This window comes from Anopheles coluzzii, chromosome 3, assembly GCF_943734685.1.
Source record: "Anopheles coluzzii chromosome 3, AcolN3, whole genome shotgun sequence".
In the NCBI taxonomy this organism is placed as follows: domain Eukaryota; kingdom Metazoa; phylum Arthropoda; class Insecta; order Diptera; family Culicidae; genus Anopheles; species Anopheles coluzzii.
This window is the reverse complement of record NC_064671.1, coordinates 24,410,621-24,437,522: the sequence shown is the minus strand read 5'-3', so window position 1 is coordinate 24,437,522 and position 26,902 is coordinate 24,410,621. Positions and strand designations below refer to the sequence as shown.

General features: G+C 45.8%; 1 protein-coding gene across 1 annotated transcript in view; it reads right to left on the bottom strand.

Moving 5' to 3' along the window:
• The window catches only part of LOC120957280 (angiopoietin-related protein 3), an 85,074-nt gene extending 77,850 nt beyond the window's left edge, over positions 1–7,224 (bottom strand). Inside the window, exons 1-2 of the mRNA XM_049608627.1 lie at positions 7,001–7,224; positions 1,364–1,975 (exon numbers count right to left, since the gene is read on the bottom strand). Coding sequence (XP_049464584.1) covers positions 1,364–1,656 — 293 coding nt within the window. The 5' untranslated portion in view covers positions 1,657–1,975; positions 7,001–7,224. The remainder of the gene's footprint in view (positions 1–1,363; positions 1,976–7,000) is intronic.
• Positions 7,225–26,902: the final 19,678 nt, after the last annotated feature.

The following is a 26,902-nucleotide window of genomic DNA, read 5'->3' as shown; positions in this document are numbered from 1 at the left end:
TTGGGCATTCGGTCAGCGAATCGATTCGTCGCCGCCGATATGCAGACGCTCGGTAGGATTAACTTTGACCTATCGCGGCAAAGTGTTGACGACGCTCGACAAAACACACTGTCACCGAGAGGGGCGCACGCGCATTCCATCGCCGACTTGGGTGCCGGCTTCCCGGCTGCTTTGTGTGCCTTTTTCGGTGGTCGCAGCATTTAGCATCTGGCCACTTGTCAAGGGTAATTAAAGATAATTTGCACCGCGCGCGTAAACGTCTGTGTACAATTGCATTCCACATGCCGCGCTTGCTGACAATGCGCAACGAAGGTGAAGATTGGCAACATTGAGCCTGAAAATGTGTGTTTAATTTTCTCTCAAGGAATCCAAAGAATTCCTGTGCAGGTTTGGGGGATCGTCGATTCTTCTGTGCCAAGTGTATATGTAGGTAGTTACACTTGAAAATTTTATTTAAAAAATTACAGACTAATGTGTCTACGAATCTGATAAATGAGTTGCTGTTTCATCCTCACATGATACTCAAGAACTTCTATTTCTTATCTTAAATTCATGTGATAATATGTTAGCTCTAAAACGTAATTAACGGCTGTAATTAATGTTGAAGCACGTTCTACCGTCAATTCAACATAATTCAACCATTTTGATGGCTTTTCATTACATCCATCCCATAAAGAAGTATCGTTAAAAATTGCTGTGAAACATTAGCTCTACCTTTTGTCTCGTTTTTTTTTTTTTTGTGGTATCTCTTCTCAAGCGTACCATTTTTGCCAACCCAAACTCACCGCCATGATTGGCATTATTATCTCAAAACACTTGTCCGGCTCTTCGTATCTCCCAGCGAAACAATGCTGATTAATATTGGCCTTTTAGGTGCCAGAAGTGATGTTAAACTTTGAAGGTTATTCAAGAACCTGGCTGGCTACCAGGCTCAATTAAGAAAAAGTGCGGAAATTGCAAAACAAAAAAAATATCACCATTCGTCACACTGAGATTAGTTTACCATTTGCAGCCGCCGAATGTTGGCTCGAATTCTCGTCTTACAGGGTTTTTTCAGGGGTACTCATAGCTGTGGGATACTTGTTTGACTCTTTCTTATCGGAAATGAACTTTATGTGAAAGGTATTGGAATCTATGGCACTCTTTTGGAAAAACTCATTGGAAATTCCTGTTAGATTTATCTCAAAAAGGGTGCCATAAAGTCCAATTCCTGTCAGAAAAAGTTCATTTGATGAAAGAAAGAATCATGAAAGTATCCCAATAGTATGAGAACCCCTGAAAAACCCTGTATACGCGTTATTCTGCTGGTAATAACAAACGAAGCAAACAAACAATCTAAAAGTTCATCATTTCCTCCACCTACCTTGTTCTGTAGTTACCCCGGCTTTGGGCTGCCTGGGAGCTGGTGGCGGCACTGTTGGTCAGATTTCTCGAGGCTGTGCCGCGCGTCGCGGTGGTATTGTTCTGGGCCGAGAGCTGGCTCGCGCTGGTGCGGGGCAACCTTGGCGACGGGTTGCTCGAACGGCCACGGGACGCCTGTGGCTGCGGTCCTCCGGTGGTGGTGGAGGTGGTGCTGGTGCCAGCGGCTAGGGCGGCGGCTAAGTATAGCAGCAGCAGCAGCGCCAGACAGCAGTAACTGGCCCTCCGAAAGGCCATCTCGGCTGTGGGCGGTCTCTCAGGGGAATGGGTGCGCGAAACGGCGGTGCAACGGAAGTGCCACCCGGAACGCTCTCACGCTCCTCCGACACAACGACAGCGTAACGATCCCCGTACACAAACACTCTCCGATCGGCACCGCGATTGGGCCCAGCGTTAGTTCACTAGCAACCACGTTAAATGGGTAAGCACGCGGCTTCACCTTTTCGCTAACAAATTTTCACTACTAAAGTAAACTTTATTCGAGTAAGAGCAAAGGCAATGGTTCACTATTGATTGGAATGCAAATGCAGACGAAAACCCGCTAATGAAAAGAAAGCTAATTCCGAGCATCAAACAATTAATAAAACCATGGTCGTATCCTTGTCGCAAACTTTTCAATTTCGGCCCCACCTTCGCCTGCGCAAACAGCTTAATTACTAGCGCACCGTTATTCGGGTGTGGCTCATCAGCTCATCCATCACCTCCCCAATGTCACCGGATGTGCGTAAATCATCATCATTAGTGGCAAACACAGAACCGCTACCGTTACACATTCGATTAATGTGTTCTCACCTTACATTTTTTGCACCTGGTGGGGCTGGGACAGCGGTGAAATAAGACTGTTCCGACCGTGGTGTGGTTTTTATTGTTTTCTTTCTTCGCTTTTGTCTCTTCTTCTTCTCAGAGGGCGGACCAATCTCAGTAGATCCTTGACGGGGTGAGCCGGTGAGTGCACCAGCCGAGTGCTCGCTCCGGTTAATGACTATTTGGGGGTGGTAAAAATTCTTCTACCCATCCTTAACGGCCGCTTGTAAATATCGACCATCCGATGCCATCCGGAGATGGCCGAGAGCCAATCGGACCGAGAGTCCAATAAAAACCGGTGCGAAATTGACACCCAGCGCGCGTCCCCTTTCGGTGTTGTGTTGTGTTTTATTTTCACTTGCACCCACAGCTACTGCAAACACGTGCACGCTCAGACCGCCAAAGTTTCAGGGTCTCTGCGCTAAAGGAGCAGCAATTTAGCTCTCGGCGGGACCAATCATCCGAATCACGGTGGAAGCGTTCAGACGTGGAGAGGGAGTGGAAAGAGATGTCCGTGAAATCGTCGTGCGCTTACCTTTGCGAAGGGAAACCCATTACATGCCAGTGGCGGTGAAATTGGAGCAAACATTTATTGCTCTGCTACATTCACACACATACGCTGTACAAGGAATGCGACTAGCTGCATTCACTTACGGTTGCAGCCCTGAACTAATGCTTGGTGTTGTTCGTTTGGCGCGCATTGCTCATGTTTAAACACACTCGTGAGCATATTGTTTAAGGCGAGCAATGCAATGTACACACTAATTCGATTACAATTAACATGTTCGTAGGAATGTTGGTATGTTTGATGTCGAAAATATAGTGGACGAGCTTTATAGCAAATGGAGCCTAGGTTTTTTTTAGATATTTTCTAAACATAAAACTTGCTTACAATGAAACCATATTCAAATTACCTTTCAACGTAATTAATACATCTTAAACTGACGATAAAATCCACCACGATTTCACAGCCGAAACCACCACGCACTGCTTGCTACTCTGCACCGAAAGAAACGTGGACGCTAAACGTCCTTACCCTTAGCGAGGGCCGACCTAGTACACGGACTCAGTTTCTGCGGTACGCACTGTATTTGTTCTCTCTTTCTCTCTCGTTGCTAGTGATGTAAATGCAGTTCGATGGGTATATATACAATGTGATGGTTGATGATGAACGAGGGTTGATGATTGTGGTGTCGTAGCAGTTCCTATTTTACTCGCGCGAAACAAACATTAACGATACGCATTTCTTCCGGTGCAGCGGTAAACAGTACTGGCGGTAAAATCGGATGGATTCATAATATCGGCCATGTTTTCGATGCTATTTTATTAACAAACAAAACGGCATGCGACTCAAAACGCTTTGTTTCGGTTCGAACACGTCGAACAAATCGAAAGACTTCAATGCACGAGCAAGTAACGAAAGTGTAGTGTCCTCAAGCAATGTCTCGTTTGCAAGCGGACATGTAATTGGCACAAATTACAACCCGATATCTTCATCAACAACACACTCTTCGCCCGGTGCATAACTTTTCATTTCATTCGTTTATTTTTTTTGTCTCTCTGTTACCCAAATGTCCATTCTTCACAAAACCTCACAACCAATCGACCGTTTAAAAAACGTCCCACCGTCTGCGAATGCTTAAACGTCTTGTTTAAAGTTGTTCCCCCACCCTTCCCTTTCCCCCCCCCCTCTCTTTTCTTGATATGCTGCACTTTTTATCATTTCCCATCGCATCGCCCGATTCTGTCCAGCCCTTCGCCCTCTTTCCTTCCTTCCAAGTGCGATGTGTGTATACCGTTTTCTTTCTTCATCTCGCACAAAAGAGCGCACGCCCTGAAAGGTCACTGTCAATACGCGAGCGTATGATTTACGGCGTAACGCTTCCGTTAACTCACTGCCCTTGAGGTACGAAATCAACCAGCCACCCCTTTGCCAGCACGACCGCCAGCGGTCCAAAAAGGTGTCCAATCAGTCGCAACGGGCGTCAACACGAGTCAACTGCTGCTGGATGGCGATGGAGCTATTTAGCATACGACCAAAAAGAAACAATACACAAGTATCAACGGTTAAAGTGTTTGTCGTTTAAACAAAAAGGAACAACAATTGAACACGTTCTACGACGTACAACCAAACTAAGAATGCTGTAGATTGTGTTTTATCATTCAGGAAGCTGAAAATCAAACTCAGTATGTCTTCCAAAAGTTGTAGTCCTGCCAAAACGAGAGCAGCAAACGCGTTCACGGGGCGTCCCTTAGGTTAATAGTAACCTTTCGCACAAATGGCAGTGTCGTAAACTGGTGCAAAATCTTATCTTGTGCCAACGTGCACACACACACACCTGCACTGCTCTGCGCCCCGTGTCTGTCGCTAAACGCCGCGTACGCAATGGGACACCACGTCGCTGGGCCTTGCTGCAGGGTTGTTTTGATGCACTGTGTTTTTTTTTCACTTCATCTCGCTACATCTCGTAGTTTAAAAATGTCAGCCCGGTTCCCGAGCTACAGGGAGGCTGTAGCTGCGCGTAATCTCTCGACGTAACACAACAACTGCGCGTGCTGCGGTGACATTCTCACCCCGTATTCGCTTGTGCCCTGTGCGCCACTGCTGGTGGTGGGTACTGCTGGTGCGTCTATCACACTCGTGTGCTCACACACACGCACGCTGGCCACAACAGTGCCTGCCTGGTGACGGTGACATTGACAGCTTTGACCATAAATATCAGTGCGTCAATAAATCGCTGCAGCGCGGTTTCGGTTTCGAGCGCGGCGAACGTGAGACAGGGCTCGTAGTAAGACTCCAAATGGCAGTTGAGATCAAACTAACCCGATGAAGGGGACCTGCTGTTCCAGATTGAAGCAACAATTTTTACCATCCAGATCCAGATGTGTTATACGCGGCATATTCTTAGAACGTGTGTAAAGGCTTTCACTGAACATCTTATGCTCTTTTTCCCAAAAATGTTTGTGTTGTAACATTCACAAACAGATATCCGAAGGTATTTCTCACTTCCTCAAAAACTGTGCAGAAAACAATGCGGCCCATCACTCGAGTGTCATCCACTCTACCCAGTACCTTACCGGGGACGGTAGGCGTGGGAGTTGCTTCCGGAAAAGAGATCTCTCCAAACCTGCCAACTGCTGGCCTGGCAAGGCGTCACTAATCTGCCGTGTGCTGCTGGTACCGTTCAAATGGCACGTCAGGCCCTCAACTCCCAGCCACTGATGTCCAGCCTGGGAACGAAAAGTGGTTCAAAACACAAAACCGAGCACCACACTCGCAGCCCGCAGAAGTCCCGTAATAACGTGTCATAAAAACTGCCCCCCAACCCTATACCGCACCGGGCCACCGGGTTGTCGGTTTTGTTCCAAAGTCGTTCCAGCGCAGCAAAGAAAACCAGCGACGACCAGCGCCACGCAAACTACCGGCGGCGGCGGCGGCGGGGCAGCACTTTCTATTTTCCTTTGCGTTTGTCGTCTGCCACGGCGATCACGCACGGCCGGTGACCCTGCCCCGTTCGTACCACCACCACAACCATCCTGCCTGCCTGCCTGCCAGTCCAGTGGTGCTCCCTTGCACATGCTCTGCCAACGGGCACACCGGGTTGACAACTTCCCCCCCCCCCCTCCCTCGACCAAGCGCGGGTGCGCAGACTCCGTGCGGGGAGAAGCCGGGTGAGCAAAACCAAGAAAGAAAGAAAAACAACAAAAACACGTCGCATCTCTCATCTCCGACTGCCGACTGGAGGATGAAGTGAAAAATAAACAAACCTCCAAACATTATCATCATTATCGACGATCGATCGATCGATCGCCGGCATCGCCGTGGGGACGGCATCAAAACGGGAAGTTGGCGAAAAAGAGCCACACACACACAAACATTATCACACACACACACGTTGGTGTCACCGGTGGAGATGAATGCTGCGTTTGGAATACAGAAGGCACCGTTTGTCCGGCACCGCTCGGTTGAAATAATCGGAAATCCTGTCCCCAAATCCGGTAGGGAACAGCACACGCACACGGGGGCTTGCGAAACAGCTTGCAGGGAAAAGCAAACGTACGGCAGTGGACGGCATAGGGGGGGGGGGGGTGGTAAACGGGGCAAGGGTAAGATAAATCACCTTCGGCACCAGCCTAGCTCCCCTAGCGCGGTAAAGAAATCGCTGCTGTCGGTGCGGAATCTTGCGCGCGGTACGGTGGAAAGCGAAGACAAACGCCAACTGCTGCGACAAGGTACGGATTACATGCGGCCCATCGAGTTTGATAAGCCTTTTCAATTGACTACCGATCATGCCGATCCTTCGGTGAGTAGTGTGTGTGCTCGCTAACGAACTAGGAAAGCTAATTTTATGCCGGAAGTTATGCTAAATTCGTTTTGCTGCAGCATTGCACTTAGTTGTACGTCGTTCACGGGATTAATCCATACATTCACACATGTCGGTGTGTTACTGATACTGTTTTGCAACTCGAACACGAACTTCTGTCACTTGCACACTGTTGGTCAGTATTACATAGCTTCACTATCACAGCAAGTAAAATATTCGGAAAACCCCCTATTGTACTCCTTTTGCACGAACACCACAGTGGACGGATCAATCACTCTGATTTTGCAATTCGTACATCACTCTCCTCAAAATCTTAGCTATACGTGGTGGATCATACTTTTGGAAGGCCCAAAAAACGCGCGCACACACACACAAAAATCACACTCGCTGGCAGTTGGCTTCTCGATCGTACATTCAGCCTTGTGTTTTTACACTTTCCTCAAAAAATTTACCTTCTTCAAATCACCGCGCAATAACTTCAGCTTTGTCACGTTACAAACACCCAGCCAAAAAGGGCAGGGCGAGAGAGAGCTCGACTGTTCGGAATCGTACGGCACGCGACAAAAATACACGCGACGCACCAGTAACGCGTTATAGCACACTCACACGTGGGGCCACGGGAACAACAGTGCGACCGATGCGGACCGTAGTTCAGCAATTTCTGCGCCTAGCAGGCCGCTGCTGGCCATTCGTTCGCTGCTTGGTGGAGATTGTGTTTCCCACCATGCACACACACACACACTCCCCACGCCATCCGCGGGAGCGCTCACGATTGCAGTGCGAATTATGTGCGCTCCCCCCAGAGCATTCACACGATCGCGCGTTCGATCGCGCTCTCACTTTTGCTGTAGCGTTTGCTCACGCTCAAGCTGGCGTAGTAGCATAACTCACATCTCGCGCAACGAAATCGCGCGATTCGCTCTCACTTTCGTTTGGTTTCGCTCGCTCTCGGCTGACGATCTTCGCCGACTCAGCATCCGCGCAGGGTCTCGATCGCTCATGGGACTCAGCGTGCTCTCCCGGTGGGAGAAAAAGCTCCGTCCGAAAGCTTTTGAGTGAGAAAACAGCAGTAAACTCGGAGCGTAGTGCATCGTTGTGTCAAATGGTGCTACTAAACGGAGTGCATCGGGAGAGCTTTTATGTTGAAATGCATTTTAAATGGATTTAATTAAAAAGAAATGTCGTGTACAATGAAAACAAGTTTTATCAAATTTTTTTAAAATGTCTATATTGCTGACTGATTTATCGCAGATAATTTTATGAAGTCATTTATTATTTTATGAAAGTAATGTTTCAAACAGTACAAATTCTTATTTGAAAATTAATTCAAAGTGCAAACACACTGATTTTGTTTTTCTCATTTCAAAAATATATTGAATGCGTATAATGTTTATCCGTTTGCAATAGCAAATAACAGCCCACCAGGTGTGAAAATCAGTTCCATCCACTAACCGCCATCACCATCGATCGAGTGAGCAGTTAAATCGTAAAAATTAAAAATCAATTGCCCTGACCAACACACTTACACACGCACACAAACTGATTGATTGCAACTCTGCAGGTGGAATGTACTATGTGCTAAATCCTCGCACGAAAATGGCAGATATCGGCTCGCACGTTCGCCCCGTTATATCTTGGGCAATCATTTTCGCACCAGCCTTCAAAGATGAAAAGCCCCATCGTAAACCAAAACACTTGGCCGTATTATTTCATGACTCTTTTTTCTTCTCGCGTCCTCTACGCGAAGGGTGGTAGCTTCAATCCCGTGCCTTTGATAGGAATATCAGCCGCTAAGAAGACAGACACGTTGTAGCAATTATAAGCGCTTTCGCGGATCTCCGAGCGATGCAGCTTGCAGTGTGTGATGCATGTTGTTTCCGATCCACTCTTAGTGCATCGGTCTGCGATCGTCTTCATGGGCGTGTGTGTGTGTGTGATTGAGACTAGACTTTCCATGGGCTTTCCAAAAAAACACAAACACACACACACACACACGTAATACATCCTCACAGCACGTTCGATTGATCCTCCAGCAGCCGCCAAACCGAAGCCGGCCACTTTTACCTTAATATCTTCTTAATGACCATTAAGCTACTTTTCATGCGTCCACAGCCGCAAATGCCATCCGTCCGTTTCCTCCTCCCACCCTAGAGAGGGGGGATGCAATACGCATCTCCAACGGTGGTGGAGGCACTTAGGCACTCTTGGGCAAACTGCTTCATCTGCAGCGGTCGCGGTTGATCTACCGATTAAAAAACACGACATCCAATAATCAGCCCAGCCAAAAGCTGCCTGCGAACGTTCCCCATCACTCAAGCACGGCGTCGACGCCGCGTGGAAACCCGTTTAGCCAAGATCACGCTGGCTCTCCGGTGTGGCGGCGGAGCATTCCGTTTTGCGAGCTTACCGTTTCCTCGCCATGTTGGAAAATTTCGTTCGCAAACCCCACCGCGCAGAAAGCGAGATGGGACGAGTTACGCTCGCAGAGGTGCAAAAACGCTTCACCTGCTTTTCATACTTTCTTCACACGCACGCACGCTGGGACGGGAGCCTGCGCCCCTGCGTACGCACGAACGCGCAAGTCGCAGGAAAATGCACCCGGTGCGGTATGCCCGATCGTGTAAGGCTGTACAAACGATTGTTTCACTCGTGTTTCACCTGAGGGTTAGACGATAAAAGGGTCCAATGGTTTTAGCCAGGTGCACTACGAGGCTGAAACGAAAAAATCAATAAATTATGTTAATTGTTGTTTCTGTTTGCTGCAAATGCTTTCTCACGTCAATCATACATGCTGGGCTAAAATAAACACAAGCGAAAGGCATTTAAAAATCTTCTTTTTCTTGCTATGATAAATATGAAGTGAGACTTTAGTACATTATTTTAACATTAGTAAACTTGCCAACAATTCTCTTGTATTGTAAAATCAATTGCATATGTTATCTTGTTGTAAACATATTTTTAAAGTCTTTTTACTACTTATCAATTACTCTATCTATAAAGTCTAGATACAACAATCTTAGCGGCAACATTTTTAAGTACCTGTGGGAAACAAACAACTTCCATCTTAACTACCAGAAACGCCTGTTGCTCCTTATGACATCAATAGCCGGGCCGAAAGAAATTCGCTACTCGGGCGCCATGATATCATCCACCTAATGATTTGTTTTCGTGCTGCACCGTTTTTGTACGCAAAGGGAACTGGTTTTGTTTACATTTCACCGAAAAAACCACCCATCATCCCGCACCAACAGGTTGGCCATGTACGCCCTGCTGAAGGTAGAAAGGACACCCCAAAACTCCCGTATTGCATAACGCAACGTTCTACGTTTACCTTCCATTGTCGGCGGTATGGACAACCTCCAGCATAAGCCAACATAAAAAAAAATCAGTAATGAGTGTGATAATGGAGGTATTTTATAAGTTTCCTGTGTGTGTGCCCTGGCGGCTGCACTTTTCCTCTTCGCTCTTTCATTTATTTGCCATTTATTGAAATACTTTCCTTCAGGTAGCTTGCTGTTTTGCTCTCCTTGTCTCGAATCTGGGAGAGACCACCCGCCCGGGCGTCACCTCCCCCCTTTCTACCTCTTCCTTTTGGCGCGGTGTGGCAGCCTGCGTGTCACCAGACGCCGACTTTCGCGCGAATGATTGATTATGTATGAATCTGCCCCTTTCTCATTTCGCGTGCGTGTGTGGGGCCGCTTTTTGGAGCCGCTTTTCTTCGCCACTCAAGATCCGCAAAACTACCCGGGGCTGTATGAGCGTGTGTGTGTAAGAGTGTTTATTTCCCCCTATATAGTGTGTATGCAGCTTACCACCCTGACCACCAGGATGTACACACCGGTACTGTCCAACACAAGGGCAGATCAATTTCACTCTCATAGGAGAGAGAGAAAGAGTTGGGAAAGAGCTGAGAGTGCAAAGTATGGCGGGCGAGATAAGATTGAGATAACGCCACGCATCCGAGCGCCATCGGCGTAGGATTGATTAATGATTCCGTCAAGTGAGATTCCGGTACATACAGTAGGTCAGAATGGTCAAACTAAAATGCTCAGCATGCCCTACCTTTATGCTCATAATTATACATGCTTTCAAAATTTTGTAGCATAATCAATTTTAACACTAGAGGTACGCTTTGTTGCGCTGCGTAAGTCAGCAGCATTTACCTATAATAATTCAACTACATTTATAGCTTCTTGGTGCAAAGCATGATTACAACGAAAATACGAATTATAATCTAAACAAAGCGATTTTCTTTTTGCTGACGTAAGCCGATGTTCTGGCGTCAACTGCGCAAGCCCAGCTGTTGGTCATAAAGCCGTCATAAACAGTTCACCACATGCGTACGGTCGGCAAGCGACAGCGGTCAGTGAAAGTGAATCCAGCTGTAGGCGAAACGGTGTGTAACAATAACGGATAGATAGATCCCATTAAGATAAGGGCTGGACTACGAGCCTGCACATGAGCAGCGTTTGTTAGTGTGTTTCAACCCAATGCAGCGACGACGACGACTGTTTTATGTGCTCGTTGTGTGTTATTTCATTTATTTTATTTTTTTGTATTTAAAATATGTTCAATCAACCTCTTCAAACACCATGATTTTGTAAGAAATATTTCTTTTATTTTTAATTTAGTTTTTAAAAATTGGTTCACTTTCTTACGTTTCCCTCCGATCGCGTGACATGATCGACGCGGAAGCGATGACGAATACGCTGATTTTTTGCTAGGTTTTTACGTGACATTCCAGAGCGGCGGCAACAGAGATGTCAGGAAATCCCGTAACCTCGTCCGGCAACAAACACAATCGCACAGCAATTCCGTTTTACACACGCTGGCGAATTTTTCCTTTCCTCGTAATTGCTCACGGAAATTGCACAACCATCTTATTTTTTCGCCCCAAACATACACACATTCCACAAACGGTTATGGTACCTGATTGGTGGTGGTGTTGTTGTTTTCAGAACATCCCGTTCAAAATCGTGACCCACAAACATCGCACACGCCGGAAGCATTGTCGCTCAAACATATCATTCAAGCGGTAAAGGTGAAGATTCACCATCAAGAATAAATCACAGCGCCACGCAAACCGTGTGAATAGGGAGAGGAAAATTCATCCATCACAAGGCGACGGCAGCCGGCCGCCTAATGCCCACCAGCACCACCAGCATAATGAAAAGCGACCTTCCCATGATAACCGCCTTATGACGAATGGGGGTCGTGCGATGACGTCGAAACGGTGAAAAGGGAAAGATCGGTGACTTAAAACGGAACGAAACAACAGCGAGCACACAACAGCCGGATTGCGAATGGAAAGAAAACCGACAGTTTCCGCCAGTTAGTCACCAGCCAGTCAGTCACGTGCAAACAATCCCATTTTTCTCTCTTTATATATTTATGTAATAATGACACAGACACTCTTTCTCGCGTCTGTGTCTGGGCTGTAGGGAATAATGGTAAAGCCCAACCTTATGACAGCTCATACTGCCATACTTTAGGTGCTATCTTTAAGCACAAACATATCAACACAAAAACGACCATTTCTGCTCATTCTGTGAGCGTGTGAGAGTGTTAAAGACACTTGGTGGGATGGACCGGTAGGGCTAATAAAGCAGTGCCATAATTCTAATGAGCGACGCTAATAAATTTTCATCAAGATAAACAAAAAGACAATTTCTATGATATAATACATCCCGTATGTTTATACAGTCTGTGCAAAAAAAAACAAGAAACAAACAAACAAAAGCCCGAGCAAACGATAACGAGGCACAGCTGATCATGGTTAAGCACAGCGAAAGGCAACGATGGGAGGAGCAAAAAAGGCCCTCCATCCGTTTCATATGCCTTCCCGCAAAAGCCCCCCCCAAGCATCCATCATGGTCGGTGTGAAGCAAACGTCAAAATCAGCACCAATGACTTCCCGTTTCAGAGCGCATCATAAAGATACGAAACGACTTGCGCGAAAGTACAAGCGACGAACGTACGTGTGGTGCAAAAATATATACTATACATATATCGGACGGAGAAACTCGTCACGGCGCAACGGATGGCAGCAGCATCAGCAACATCGTGTCATGTGTTGCCGTACCGGGTGTGTGCGATTAAGCGGTAACGAAAAATGTGGACGGTTTAATAAAGCAAATAAAGTTGTGCAGCAAATTAAAGCCACACAACGACGGCGATGGCAAGGAAGAAGAATAAACCAGTGAAACGGGCCCCCTCGCACACGCTGTGACCCATTTGGGGCGCGCGGGAAGCGCGGGACGAGTAAAATAATGAAAATTCGTAAAATAATTTCGCCCGACTAGCGACGGTGCACTTACCAGTTGCCCTGTTTGTGGCAGTATTGTTTTCACCGTATTGGGACGTTCAATTACTTGCTGCACGGGCCGGGCCGGTGCACGGGACGGTTGCAAACAATCTTAGACACTTACACGGAAGGAGAAAGTTCTCGCTCCAAATACAGCGCAACGAGAGAAAGGGTTGGAAATCTCTGATCGGCAGGCTGTGGGTAAACCATGTTTATGATCTAGTTTTGCACTGTTTTCACGTCCGACTGAGGAGCGCATTATTATCTGTATACTTTACACCTGACAACGAACCTTGTTTGCACAAAACGGCAAAGAACTGATTTTGAAATGAACTAGGGAATCATTTGAAATTCTTTAATTGTAATTGGAATTTAAAGTTAGTCCTCAACTTCGTAAATATAAATTCCGACTACATTAGCACATACAATGTATAATTCTTGTCAGTAATTTAAATTGACATTTGTATCCTGGCCTGTCATATGTTTGGAACTATACGCCAAACCACATTAAACCTCAGTTGCAAACCAAGCCACCTATCCAGGAAAACATTTCGCTACAATGTATTTGATGTAAAAGTACACCAAAGTGTTGTGCGATCGATCATTTTATACATCACTGACCGCTGCTTTGCCAGCACCGCAACCGAACTCTCCCAGCTCTGAAACAAAACCATCGTTAATTGATTGGCAACGGGCCCGGCTGTGGTTGATTATCTAATTTTAATTAATAAAATTTTCACCGCACCCCAAACACAAACCGTTGACTAGCGCGGCCCCCGCTAGTACACTTAGTACGGTGTGCGGCTTCACATAAAAAGGTTTCCCACTCACTTGCCAATTCAATGCATTCTTCTTCTCCATCCCTCTTGCAGCGGAGGGGCAGTTGCGACCCACCAAAACGTTGCTGGTCAAATGGTTTTGTGCGCAAAGAGCACGCAAGAGCGAACTGACGATGCGTACGCGGCATTAGCACGCGCTGGCCGCGAATTGGTCAAGCAATGATGGATCACGGCGGCAATAAAACGGTGTGCGAAAGATTCGGTGGCGTAGGTGGCGTACACAGGCACGTAAATCGCCAATCGTAACAAGAAACGTCTAATCGAAGGAAACGATCTTGGCAGCACGCACCCGTCTCTTCGAATGCATTCCACCGCGGGTAATGAATGTGAGTTAGATTTAAGTTTTTTATTTTCCACCGATGGATTGGCACGCTTATAAGCAAGGATGAAGCGCGGTATGCGTGGGCGAGTATCTTTGCTCGAGTGGTGCTTGTGCAACACCTTTAACGCGTAAAACGGATGATAAGATCTGACTCTGAAAGTACAAAGTAAGTTGGAATTATTTCAAAATTACGATCGATCAGCGACCGCGGTCGGGTTGATCGTTTTCCTCGAAAGTGAAAGTGCTGGACGGATGATGAATTAACACGCACGTTCTGACAAAAGATTTTTACACTTTCTTACCGGTGGATCATGCCGTTATGTTTAGCCTAGTGACTTGGTTGATTAATTCATTACGACATTGGATCACCGGTGTTGGTGATAATTATAAAACCATTTATTACATTCATGGTAATTAATAGTCGTATGTTTATGCGAAATTGCAAAGCCTAATTGTATTGTTCAGGATAGATTGGTAGGTTTTTTTTAACAAAATTTTACTGTAACAAGCAATTATAAATCTTCAAACGGGTTTCATGTTGCGCTATTGCTTGTCTAAAAAGTATGTTTTTTATCCTTATCTTTTAAAGCAATAATTTGAAAACTATTAATTGTGGTATTCGATTAAACAAAGATTTACTGTAAATTAATTTTCCATATGAAAACTTACGCATTGAAGACACCCAAATCTATTTTCGAGCTTAAGCAGCATAGAATGATTTATTATCATATTTGTAAATTATTTCTATAAACTGAGCCTACACAACTCAAAAGCCACACATAAAGTATGCTCTATTAAAATGCCTAAATAACTACTTTTAAAGGCCCTAAGGCTCAAAGTCTCTATAAAAATCACCAATTTTAAAGCTGGCAACACATGCTATCGAAACAACACACTTCAATGTATGCTTCAAACAGTTCACCCAAACGCATCTGTTGATGTAATCTGGGAAAATTATGCTAACAAGCAAAGCTGATAGTGAATATAAAAGGGTTTTGTGAATAGCCGCTGTAAAAACTCTTGAATTTACATACACTTTTAAAGTACGTCTGAAGATCGATACACTCAAAGCGGTGGAAAATCGCCACATCGAATTATGTTAAGTAACGCTGTGCACTGTACCTCAAAATTGATAACAATTTAAGCATCATAAAATAAGATTTCGAAAGCAATTGATGATGAAATGGTGAAGACCGCAACTTTCGTTATTCATTTTCATTATTCTAGACAAGCTAAGAGCACCATAACTAAACTTTTGGTGCGCCAGATTGGTAAATTGTGATAATTTTACATAAGTTTTAAGCGGTCTTCCTGGTACTTTTAGCATACCTTCATGGACAACTTATGCCATTAAGTCATAAGCTGTCAAAATAAAAACTTTATTACACAAATAATGGATGACTTTATGTTACACAGCGTCCAGAAAATTTGCCAACTTTATGAGATTATATAAAAAAAACCCCTGTAATAAGGTAGGCAATATAATTGTTGTCTTTTTGTGCAGACTTTTTTCTGTGACACAATTTAACGAATTATAATAAACGTAAATTCAATATAACTTATTTACAAAAAAACAGGTAGGATGTCTACCGGAAAGATGTAAGTTAACTCAAAAACAATGATTATACATCCTTATTACCGCATACCTTTATGTTGGTAAAAGCCCACCTCTCGCTCATGCTCCAGTCGGCGGCAAACCCCCCAAAAACGAGCTGTTAAATGAAGCATAATCACTTGTCGGGTTCGTTTTAAAATTGCGTTCGTTGACTATCGAATCCAAAGTGCCCCCTCTTCAACCAGAGTGTCCCGTGCATCGCATCAACACACACACACACACACCAATCAAAGCTCGCTTCCTCAAGCTCACAACAGGTTGAGGTACCTTCGACAAGAGATTCGGGGCATGCGTTATGTATGCATGTTATGATAAACATTAACACGACGCAACGGTAAGCACGACGCTTCCCTTTTTTATGCATCGTTGATCAAACGCATGGCCACCGCTGCAAGGGAGCACCCGCCGAAAACAGCCACCCGAACAGCAGGCCGAAGCAATAATCGCAATAATTATGTTCGAACAAAATCGAATCAGCCGAGGCAAACAATTTCCTCCCGAAACCCCGGCAGCTGGTTGTGCAGACCATTTTTCGAAGGACTGCCTCTGTGGAGGGCTGTATACGTACATTAAAACGGTTCATCGGCCGCGTATTGCTTTGATTGCTTACAAAAAGGAGGAAGATGCCTTGTCCTATGTATGTTTATGCTCGACGCATAAAAGCGAACGCATAAAGAAAGTTTACAGCCCGGAAAAAGGAAGGATGTTTTTCGATCGACCAAATTGGCCGGCCGTCCGGCGCATCCCTAAAGGAACCGTCATACATCCGAGTTGGTTTTGCTGAGGGGGGGTTTTTCCTCCTCCTCTTCTTCCTTCTCCTGCTGCGCACATGCACCGCCTGCCGGGCATCGAATCCGTTCTCATGCTCTATAATTAGCGCCACCACATGAGGTAGCCGTTGCGCAAAGGGTGCAGCGGACTATTCCAACTTTTGCCGAACAACCATTTAACAACCCATCGGCAAAGGCGAGGCGTACAAATCGGGCGCCCATCACTGCCCACACCGCAAAAACCACCGCCCAGGATGTGATGTACTTGTACTTGCTGGTCGGTAGGTATGCCTTGTTGCTGTTCTTTTTTTTTTATACCACCGTGCACTTGCACTTTTAAGCCGAGCAGATTTTTCAACCCTTTTTGCTTGTTCAACATGGGTTTGCATTCTTTTTGTTTGCTGTTTGCATACATTTTCCTTCCCCTTTTGCAGGTACGATTACTTTCACTTGAAAAAGCAATTGCGCACACAACAAAAAATCGCAACAAAACAATAACCTCTGCCAACAAGCGGGGGAACTCAATAAAAAGTCAAACAAAACCGCACACATGCATTGGCAGCGTATTGCATTGACCTTTTTCGGGTGGTATTTTTTTGTGCACAGTGCCAAGCCACAAAGCAGAATCATTGCTTCAGAGTGTGTGCGCGAGCGCGCACATTGATCGATAAGATCGGCCGATAATAATTACACGGTACCGGTGTGTAATGTTATCCTTTCCTTTTGCCGAACGATATGATCGTCCTACTTACATTAACAAAGCACTGTGTGGTCTGCTTTCGTTTCCGACTGCAGCACATCATTTCTTGGATTATTTGTATTCCCACGTGACGTAATGAGGCTTAGCGTTGCTGTGATCTTGTTTTGTGTTATTTACTGCAGATCAATTGAGCATAAGTGGGCAGATCACGTGTTTGTGCTAAAAAAATTGGTATGTCTCGATACGACGAATCTTCATGGAACACGCTTTAACATTAATCTATCATCAAGTTCAGTAATCTACATCAACTTCTCTTAAGCCCATGAAGAAAACACAATCCAAACTAAGCTAAATAAAACTTATGCTGAAGCTAGCCCAGAACGAACATCTGGTGAGCGAGAATAATAGCGACGGAGGGTAGAATTTGATAAATCTCGCTCCGTTTAGCATAAATTTGAATATTAAACAAGAGCGTCGGTTGGTGTTGCTGCCCTGTCAAGAACTAAATTGATCGAACGATCCAGTGACAATCAACACGTCCCATCGGCTCGGTTTCGGGCCGCTCCGCCCGATATTTCTAGCAAAACTGTCCAAAAATCCGGTTGCTGGCAGCAAAGAATGGTGGAATGGTTTTTTGATGAGCCTAAGGTTGAGGTAAATAACACAGAAGAGACCTAAGACCTTGGTGTTACAGCGGGAGGGGAAAACCGTTGATGATACTAATCTGTTCCCCGACTAAAACCTGATTTTGATTAGCAGCATTAAAATGCGATTGCGATGATTTTAAACAATAGTAATGCTTACTTTGTCGATTGATATTAAGTCACAAGAGATAAATGTTAGGAGGCGATCTAGTCTAATAGTTTACTCGTAGGCTCCTGCAAAGGCTGGACAAATGGTTTGAATCCTATTTAAACAATTTTGATTACTTATGCTACTATTTCGAGCTACTAACCATGAATAGGTCAATAAGCCATTATAGAGTCACATAGTCTTACATGTGATTTCGCAGGACGTTTATCCCAACGCAAACCACCATCCCATTAATGCGTAAAGTCTGATAAAAATATCACAAATATAGCAAAATGTGTGCATTAATCAAATTGTCTGAGCAACTGGAGACCCGAAAAGAGCATAAGGTTTCATAAGGTAGTTGGAAGAATTTTAATTGTGATAAAATCGGTACAATTATCTGCTACCTCATGACAAAAAATGACAAAAAAATGAATTCCAAAGAAAGCATAGCTTTTCCCTATTTCACTGTTCACATCATCCTTTCCTGTAATCAATTTAAAATCAAAATATCGTTACACAATCATATTTCCATCCCCGTTCCTCCAAAAACGTGGGCTCAATCTGTCGTAACCTGTTAAAACAATTCGCCAACGATCAGAAACAGCAGATTTGGGCAGATGAAGGAAAGATTATTGTGAAAAACAACCTAATCGCGGCGATAAAAGTTGAAAGTAATTAAAAACAAATAAGCAACACAAAAAAACTAATCGCCATATCCCGGGGCAATACATGTATGGGCGCGTGTGTGTGTGTGTAGTCGAAATACGTACGCATTTTTGCCAGATGCCACCTTCTTGCTTGCTTACACGGGTGTTGCAACCCATCCACTCCAATCCAATCCTAACACCGTCCGCCCATCGTAAACGGCAAAGGTTTAGCTTTGATATCGAACTTCTATCTTTTTCGCTCTCTCTCTCTATTCAACGCCCTAAGGCAAAGCAGCGGGCCAAAACACACAAGCTTGCCACCGTCATGTACACCGGTCAACTGTTAGCCCTTCCCCCACCGTCGGTTGCCCGGTTTCGGTAGCTCAGAGCACGCCACCACTACAAAGTGGTTCTACTTTGACGCTCGATTACGGAGGATGTAAGCATTGACGTCGGGGTCGGCTTTTTGCCGGGGCCCCGGGGGCCGCAAATGCAATCGAATCAGCGGGTCAGCGAAGGAGTGAAGAAGAAAAAAGCGAACAACAACAAGCTGCTGAAATGTATCACCAAGGCGCTACACATCTGAACCGACTGGGCCTGTCGATTTGATTTCTCCTGATTCGGTGAGTTATAACTTCCTGCCCGGCGGCGGCCAAGTACCAAGTACCAACCATTACCGCCCAGCACTGGTTGCGAAGCCCCGATCGAGAGGTATCGAGAGCCGTGCTGCTAGATTTGGTGTGACGCATGGGGGGGGGGGAGGGTAGGTAAGTTATCGTTACTAAGAAGGCTCATGACTCCTGATTTGCCTTTTATTGCGCAATTAAAACACGACGCGAGTACCATATTTTATTACAAACCCCTGGGCCAACAGGTTGACGCAGAAGCAGTGTACGATGCGTTGTGTGCGTTTTTTGCCAAACTGTGTGCAATTGGTTTGATGTTTGCTAACGCAGGCTTAGCTTTAATGAACGTTAAAGTTTTATATCAAGCTTAGGCTAATTTGTTCGCCAGAGTTTTGAACGCCAAAAAAAAATGGAGGAAAAAGCATCCATCCTCTCAATCGCAAACCAGGTCAACGGGAATTTATTCACACAGTTTCTCGAGTGGCTCACCATAGCTCACCTTTCAATAATTCACTTATGCAATCAGTGCAATAGTTTCGTTGAGCTATTTAATCAAAAAAAGGTTCAAACACTCTTTAACGTCTTCCAAGTGCGCTCCAAGCCGTCTCCAGTCGTCGCTAATGAGATTATCTCATCGGACAAGTGGAGACCGAACGAAACTGGAGCAAATGGTTCGCCATCTTCCCCTCTCCCCCTGCAGCTGGCTCCATTTGGTACTACTACTACTACTACTACTACTTCTTACTGTACCAACCTGGGACGGAACGCAAATCGAAGATAAAAACATAAAATCGTCACTCGAGCCGGGGTTCGTCGTTTGTGTGCCAAATGCAATCTTTCGTTGCTCGCCCGTACGGAGGCGAAGGTAAATATTGATACCCGGTTCGCGCCGTACCGAGCAGGCAGGCAAGCAATCAAATATGTATTGCTATCGGACTGGCCTGAAACCGTGAAATAAGTGTATCTTTTGTGTATGCTCGGACTGTGGTTTTCTTTCAACCAGTTTTTTTTGGGGGGTGGAAGCTAAAGCACCGCACCACTTCCCATTAGTGTGACACACTCGGACCGACCGGGACACAATAAATAAAATGCACGCACAATTTTCAACCGAAAAAGAAATGCACACACCAACACACATCTTGGACAACGCGCTTGAACGAACGACAGTCGAGCCATTAGGACACATGGGTACCATCACGCGAAATGGGTGGGAAAAAATAAACAGTCCCCAACCACCAATCGCCCTAAACTACAGACCTAGTGCGCTGAAAAGACGCCGCCGAGAGAGACAGCCGAGAAAGCAAAAGAAAGCAGAGTAAAACATAATTTGTCGTTGACATAACTTTTATAAACAAATCAATCTACTTTCTTATCGCCGATATAAATCTTTGGTGCACCTCTCCGGGCGTCTCCTGACTGGTTCTGCCTGGGCGTGTTGTAAACCTCACGATGTGGGTATGTGGGAACTCGGTGATTGGCGGTGGTGGTGGCGGCGAGAGAGAAAAAAAGAAGTTAAGTAAATAAATGGGTTGCGCCGGTGTGAAGGTTTTTCTTTTCCAACCAGCCTGCCTGTGCCGGCGCTGGGTTTTTGGGCATATTCCGGCACGGAAAGTGGTTTTAGCACTGGAAGTGAAGCACCGCCGGGAGGATTGTTGCACAATCGAACGGCACCGAACGGCGAACGCCGGGTACGCGTGTGCGCTTAATTTGCTGTGCATGTGCATGCTCTAACAATGTTGCCTCCAGTTTCCTTCTTTACACGCAACAGATGTTGAAATGGTAGCCCAGAGAAAAGGGGAATCAGTTCGTGGAAAGTAATATAAATCGACTCATGGCGTTTATACGACACACATGGATTGGATGTATGCAGTGAAATTGGATTTTAATTTAATATTCTTTGTTAATTAGTTTCGTTATTATATTCAGCCTAGTAATCAGCTCCTTGAAATGACACGATTCTCACCAGCCACAAGACCTCCGCATATCCTATAGAGTCGTGGAACGTGTGGATATGCGGAGGTAATGCTTGCCGTACGGACGAACGATGATACAATCTACGTGATGCAGCGAATTCTTAACAAAAGCGTGGTTAATAAACATATCTCCACGCCTGCAAGGCGTATGTTCTCGAACGACACTTTGGTAGTGGCACCATTTAGTTCTCCCATTGACACTGCCCCGTTTCGATAAATATCAAGGTTAATTTCGGCCAGGAACTTCATTATGAAACGACGCCCAGGCAACCCCGTATCGCCGTAACCTTTCGCTGTATTTAAAGTTTTAATTAGTGCGGGCCGCTGTACGTGACCTACTCAACCTGCGGGGTTGGTGCTACAGTTCTGAAGTTACGCGCGAGAAAACGGCGATAACGATCAAGCATTTCTTGTACGCTTTTGCTTACCTTCATAGGTACTGGTTTGTATCTACCGACAGGCCGTCACAGACTACTCCACTGCAATGATAATGAATTATTTCTTGGCAGAAGAAAGCGTGACTCTAGCAGAAGATAATTATGTGTAAACTGAATCTTATATTGCACTTGATACTTTTTTGTTGGAAAAGAAACAGCTGAAAAGCCGTATGGGTATACGTATTGGGCGTAAGAACCTATGCAGATATGCCGATCTGTTGTACATAGGCTTCCGAGATCGTCCATCCAGTTCTGGGCGGTCCCGGTTGGGAATCGATTCTGTCCGGTCTTGTAGAAGCTAACATATCTATCGATTAGACCTCCTGTCCGTTCCTGACTCCTCCAGTTAAAACGAAATAATAAGGATTTAGGGTTCGTAGTTTGATGTGTACTTCGAGCACGGGAGACGTTCTGCTCATACCATTGACCTGATCGACTGGTTACCCCGTGATCTCTCAAACAATTATTATTATGATATCATTAACTGTTACTTATCCGGCGCTACAACCGCTTTGCGGTCTTGGCCTGCCTCAGGAGTGTCCGAAACCGCTCACGGTCTCGCGCCTTTTTATTCTGCCAGTCCGTTATCCCGGCCTTAATGACGGACGCCTCCACGCCATCTTGCCACCTCAATTTGGGCCTACCACGCCTTCTCTGTCCTTGTGGACGGCCTAAAAAGACTTTACGGGCTGGGTCGTCCGTTTCCATGCGTACAACATGGCCAGCCCACCGGAGCCTGGCGAGCTTAATACGCTGTACGACAGTGAGGTCGCCGTACATCTCGTATAGCTCGTCATTATATCGGCTCCTCCATTGTCCTTCCACACATACGGGGCCAAGTATCCTTCTGAGCATCTTTCTCTCGAACGCGGCTAAGAGGGCTTCGTCAGATTTGGACAGTGTCCATGTCTCAGAGGCGTATGTGAGTACTGGTACTATATAGGTACTATATAGTCCCAGCTTCGTCCGTCGCGACAGGTTCTTTGAGGTGAACTGCTTTTTCAGTCTGTAGAATGACCGGTTGGCAGCCAGCATCCTTGCGCGCAACTCAACTTCCATACTGTTGTCGTTGCTGACCTTTGACCCAAGATAGGTGAATTCTGGGACGACTTCAAAAGTGCGTTCACCTATCTGTACATCACGCCTACGTAGATTCGGATTATTTATTGGTAGGTCCGCTGATGTTGCCACCATCAGTTTGGTCTTTGCCTCGTTTATCTGCAATCCGAGGTTCTCTGCCGCCTGCTCGATCCCTTGGTAGGCTTCTGCTACACAGGAGAGCCGTTGTATCATTACCTGTTACCATCTAATAACTTAAAAAAACTTAAATACAATCCTGAACTGAAATACTGTATCCAATGTTTGGATCTTATAACCTCTTATATCCACTCTAAACAACGTTGCAATATTGCCATAAACAACATAGTTGAAATATTGTTGCTATATTCCATGTTTACATCATCCCTAGTTGTTGTGACATTCAACAAGCACTCCACAAGACACTTGACATCTTGTTGATAAACAAGGAGACATAGTGAGCGAGTGTAAAGGTGTCGTTAGATATTATTTACACCCTCAAAAGCCATCAGATAAGCCATATTTGACAAAGTTCAAATCTCATCCTCTCCTTTCTACCGGATGTCAACGGGGCGAAAGCGCACCCGCCAAAGGCTGCAGGTGAAAATGATCCTCAACGCCGTACGCACCGTAGATCGTTATCGCGGTGGCCCGGGCAGATAGATTCGCAACTCTACGCAATTTCGCATCCCAGCTCGAGTCGACCTACCAAGGGGCGGCACAAAGCTAACTTCCTTCCACGTCGGTCGGACACCACGTCCTCCATCCACGTCCTCAAACGCGAGCAGCGATTGGTTGCAAATTTTAATCTCAACCACCTGCGGTGTGGTGTGCTGCGCTTTCCCGTCCATCTCCTGCGGCAGTGTAAAAAAAGAAGTTGGGATTGTCAACACTTGCACGGCACCTGAGACGCAGCCGGCTTATCGCTCTGCCGCATTGTGCCGCGGCCAACAATGCCAATCAATCATCTCCGGAGCGGCCCCAAACGGCAGAGCGACCACCGGGAAGTAGTGGGGGACGGTCGGAGATGGGCGCGCTGACGTCTTTCGGCACAGCCATGCGTATTGGCCGTTTTTGGCAATTTATCTGAAATTGAGCGGGAAAGTTTGGCGACGGTTGCGGATGCAATGTTTATCCGCCCGATCGCGCCCCCGATCGATCCGTGCTCCTCCCTCTTTGCTGTCACGGTCCGTGTCTAGTGATCAATCTCATTTCTTTTCACGCTTCACCGTACGGCGACCGTGCTTGGAAACGGCACGGTCATAGACCTCTGGCAATTTTTGGCAAATGCGTTTGTGCGAAGAATAAAAACATAGACGCACGCGAACAGTTAAACGCTAGTTTCGCTTGCGGCACCTGGCGCTGTCGCAATCGAAATACGATCCAAACAGCCAAATCGATCTTCCCGACGTGTTATGTCATTTGAAGGGAATTTAACACCGGTTGATCGTTTGTTTACTTTTATTTCGTTAACTTTGATGAAAAGTTGTTTGCGAAAATGGGTGGAAATTGATAAAAGCATGCGCTTGCCACATGGAATCAACAAATAATGTTAAAAATGGTGGATGTAGTGGGAAGTTCAAACAATATTCATAAATGTTTTGAAAGTAATCTGTACTCCACGATTCTTTTTTAAAATTTAATTCCTTATTTTAATATAACACATTGTTAGGCTATGAGATACTGCCAGTGTCCAAAATAGACAGATTGTATTTATTTCAATCAACCCCTTCCAGCAGTCGCAGCAGTATTATACAACAATTTCACCCAGTTTCATGTCTTGTTTCTCATCAGAAAATCACATTAGGCCGCTTCCAATCCCAATCAAATGGTCATTGACCGTAGCGCGAAATAAATAAAACCTTCCAGAGGACGGCTGGCCGAGCTCTGTTCCGAGCAGCTCGTCTATACTGTACCAGACTTTGGGGAGTTTTCAACTGCAACTGATGACAGTGCTGGTGTTGAGGAGAGATTTCCACCAATAAACGGAAACCCGACACTACTCCCTTCACCACTTGTTCACCGTTTTGAAAATACCCATTATCATCCAGATTAACATATTTTCACTGTTGTTGTAACTTGTTTCATTTACCATCCTCTCCTTTGTCCGTGTAATGAAATATGGAAGAGATTGAGTTTATATTACCCCGGAAGCATTTACGCGGCTACAAATGCTTTGTCATTTAATGTTCCGTTCCGAAGTCGCGGGAATAGAAACACTGACAAATACGATGACTCTCACACCCTCTGGGTTTTACTTTCAGAAATAGAAGATGGGTTTGAATGAGCAGTTAGGCGCATACAAATGGCCTCTTTCGCACCATCCATCATCACTGACTGATTTACGATTTGTATGTGTGTGTAAGATGGCACCCATTTCCCTTTCATCCCATGTTGTAAGTGATGTTGTAGCTAACCTTAGCACAGGATGCGTGCCGTAGCCAAACAAACAGTATCTTCACACACCTGCCGTTAGGTCGTTGCGTGGCGGTGCTGCGAGAAACATTTAAATGTGCAACCATGTGCGCATTCCGTTATGCAATCGGAAGGGGAGCACACATTCTCTCGATAAGCCGCAGTCACATTCCCGGCCGGCCGGCCGGGGGCTCGAAAATGGACAACTTTCCTCCGCTGGCGAAAAAGCTGCCACCATATTTTAATGTCAAAGATGACTGGCCAAAAGTTGTGCGACCAAAGAACTCGATCGTGTCGGCTTTACGCTCTCGGGCTGCCGATCGATAAAGCGAGATGAATTTTCTGTCACTGCGGCGGCACCGGCACAAGGAGTGTGCAAGAACGTTACACACCACCCGGGATCAGCAGGCGCCGATTGTAAACCCATATACGGTGGCGGCGGGCCCAGTTGGACCAGAACCAGGCACCAGAGCGGGCACCGGCTCGCTGACTCCGTAACCCATATATCGAAACTACTTTCCAATTTCCCACTTCCCAGATGAATGTGCACACATGCCCGCCCGCCCCCCACACACACCAAAGCGGCATGGGTCCCGGGACAGAGAGGAGGGTAGCCCTATTTTTCGCTACCCCCAAAAACAAAACCCATACCTTACACCTTACCCTGCATCCGAAGGTGACCGCCTGCAATTGCATAATTGCAGCCGGACGGACGGACGGATAATGCTGGTAAGGCTGGCTGGTTGCTCGCGCTGCACCGTGAGGAAGCGGGGCTCCAAAAGAGACAAATCGAATCGAACGCTTTGAACGGTTTGACTGAACAAGTGCGAGAGGAGAACCCGCCTTATTACACAATTGTTTGTGGCAAAAACAACTTCAACAGAAACAGCCTGCCTGCGCCGGGCTGAGAAATGGGATCAGCGCTTCACCGCTGCCCATTGGGTGTTAAAATGATTATTTAAAAGTAAAAAAATATCTTGCCCCCCTTTTTTCCTTTGCATCATTGTGATACGAAATATGGAGTATTACGGACATGTGCGACATAAACATGTTTCGCTTTAATGTTGCCATCAATTTTTGAGATGAAAAACGACTCAATTGGACAACTTGCAAAGGAAGCAACTTAACTTCATTATGTCCACTGTTTTCGGTAGTTTTTGAGCTTAAATTACGCATACTAATTTGAAAGCAGGTTCATTTCCACTGTCCAAATATTATCGCTTTAATGCATTTCTTCTAAATCTGATTGAAAGTAGAACCGGCTGCATTCCCCGTTGCTTCCTTTTTGCGCTTTCAATCAGGCAAACATGTAGATCAACTTTCCACGCTACCGGGCGAGCCTTTGTGGCGCTACATTTGCTTTTGCGGTTCGTGTGGAATACTTCAACCCGTTGACCCTGGAGTACGGTACCGCTCTTGCTCTTGTTTGTTCGTGCTTCTTTTTCGCGCGTTTCCTTTCCTTTCGCACCGAGGACACTTGGCAACCCCATCGCGAAAGGAACCGGGGCGATCCAGCCCACGGCTCGGACGATTCTACCGCATCCTTTCACTTCTGTCGAGCATAATTCGACAGTATGTTTGATAGTTTGCAATTTTTGTACACAATTTGGGTGGTGTTTTTTTTTGTGGCTCCCTAAAGGAAGGCGAGTCCCGGGCACACTCGCTCGAAACGTGGGCCGTAAAATGTGGTCCTCATCAGCTGTCATTTCGCTAAAAGGGAGGGACGTTTTGATTGCGCCGAGCCCGCACCGTAGCGCAAAACCCGGCGGAAGGTCTGATTGAGCAATAATTTGCAATAATTGCAGTGCGCGTACGCGCTGATCACAATAAATAC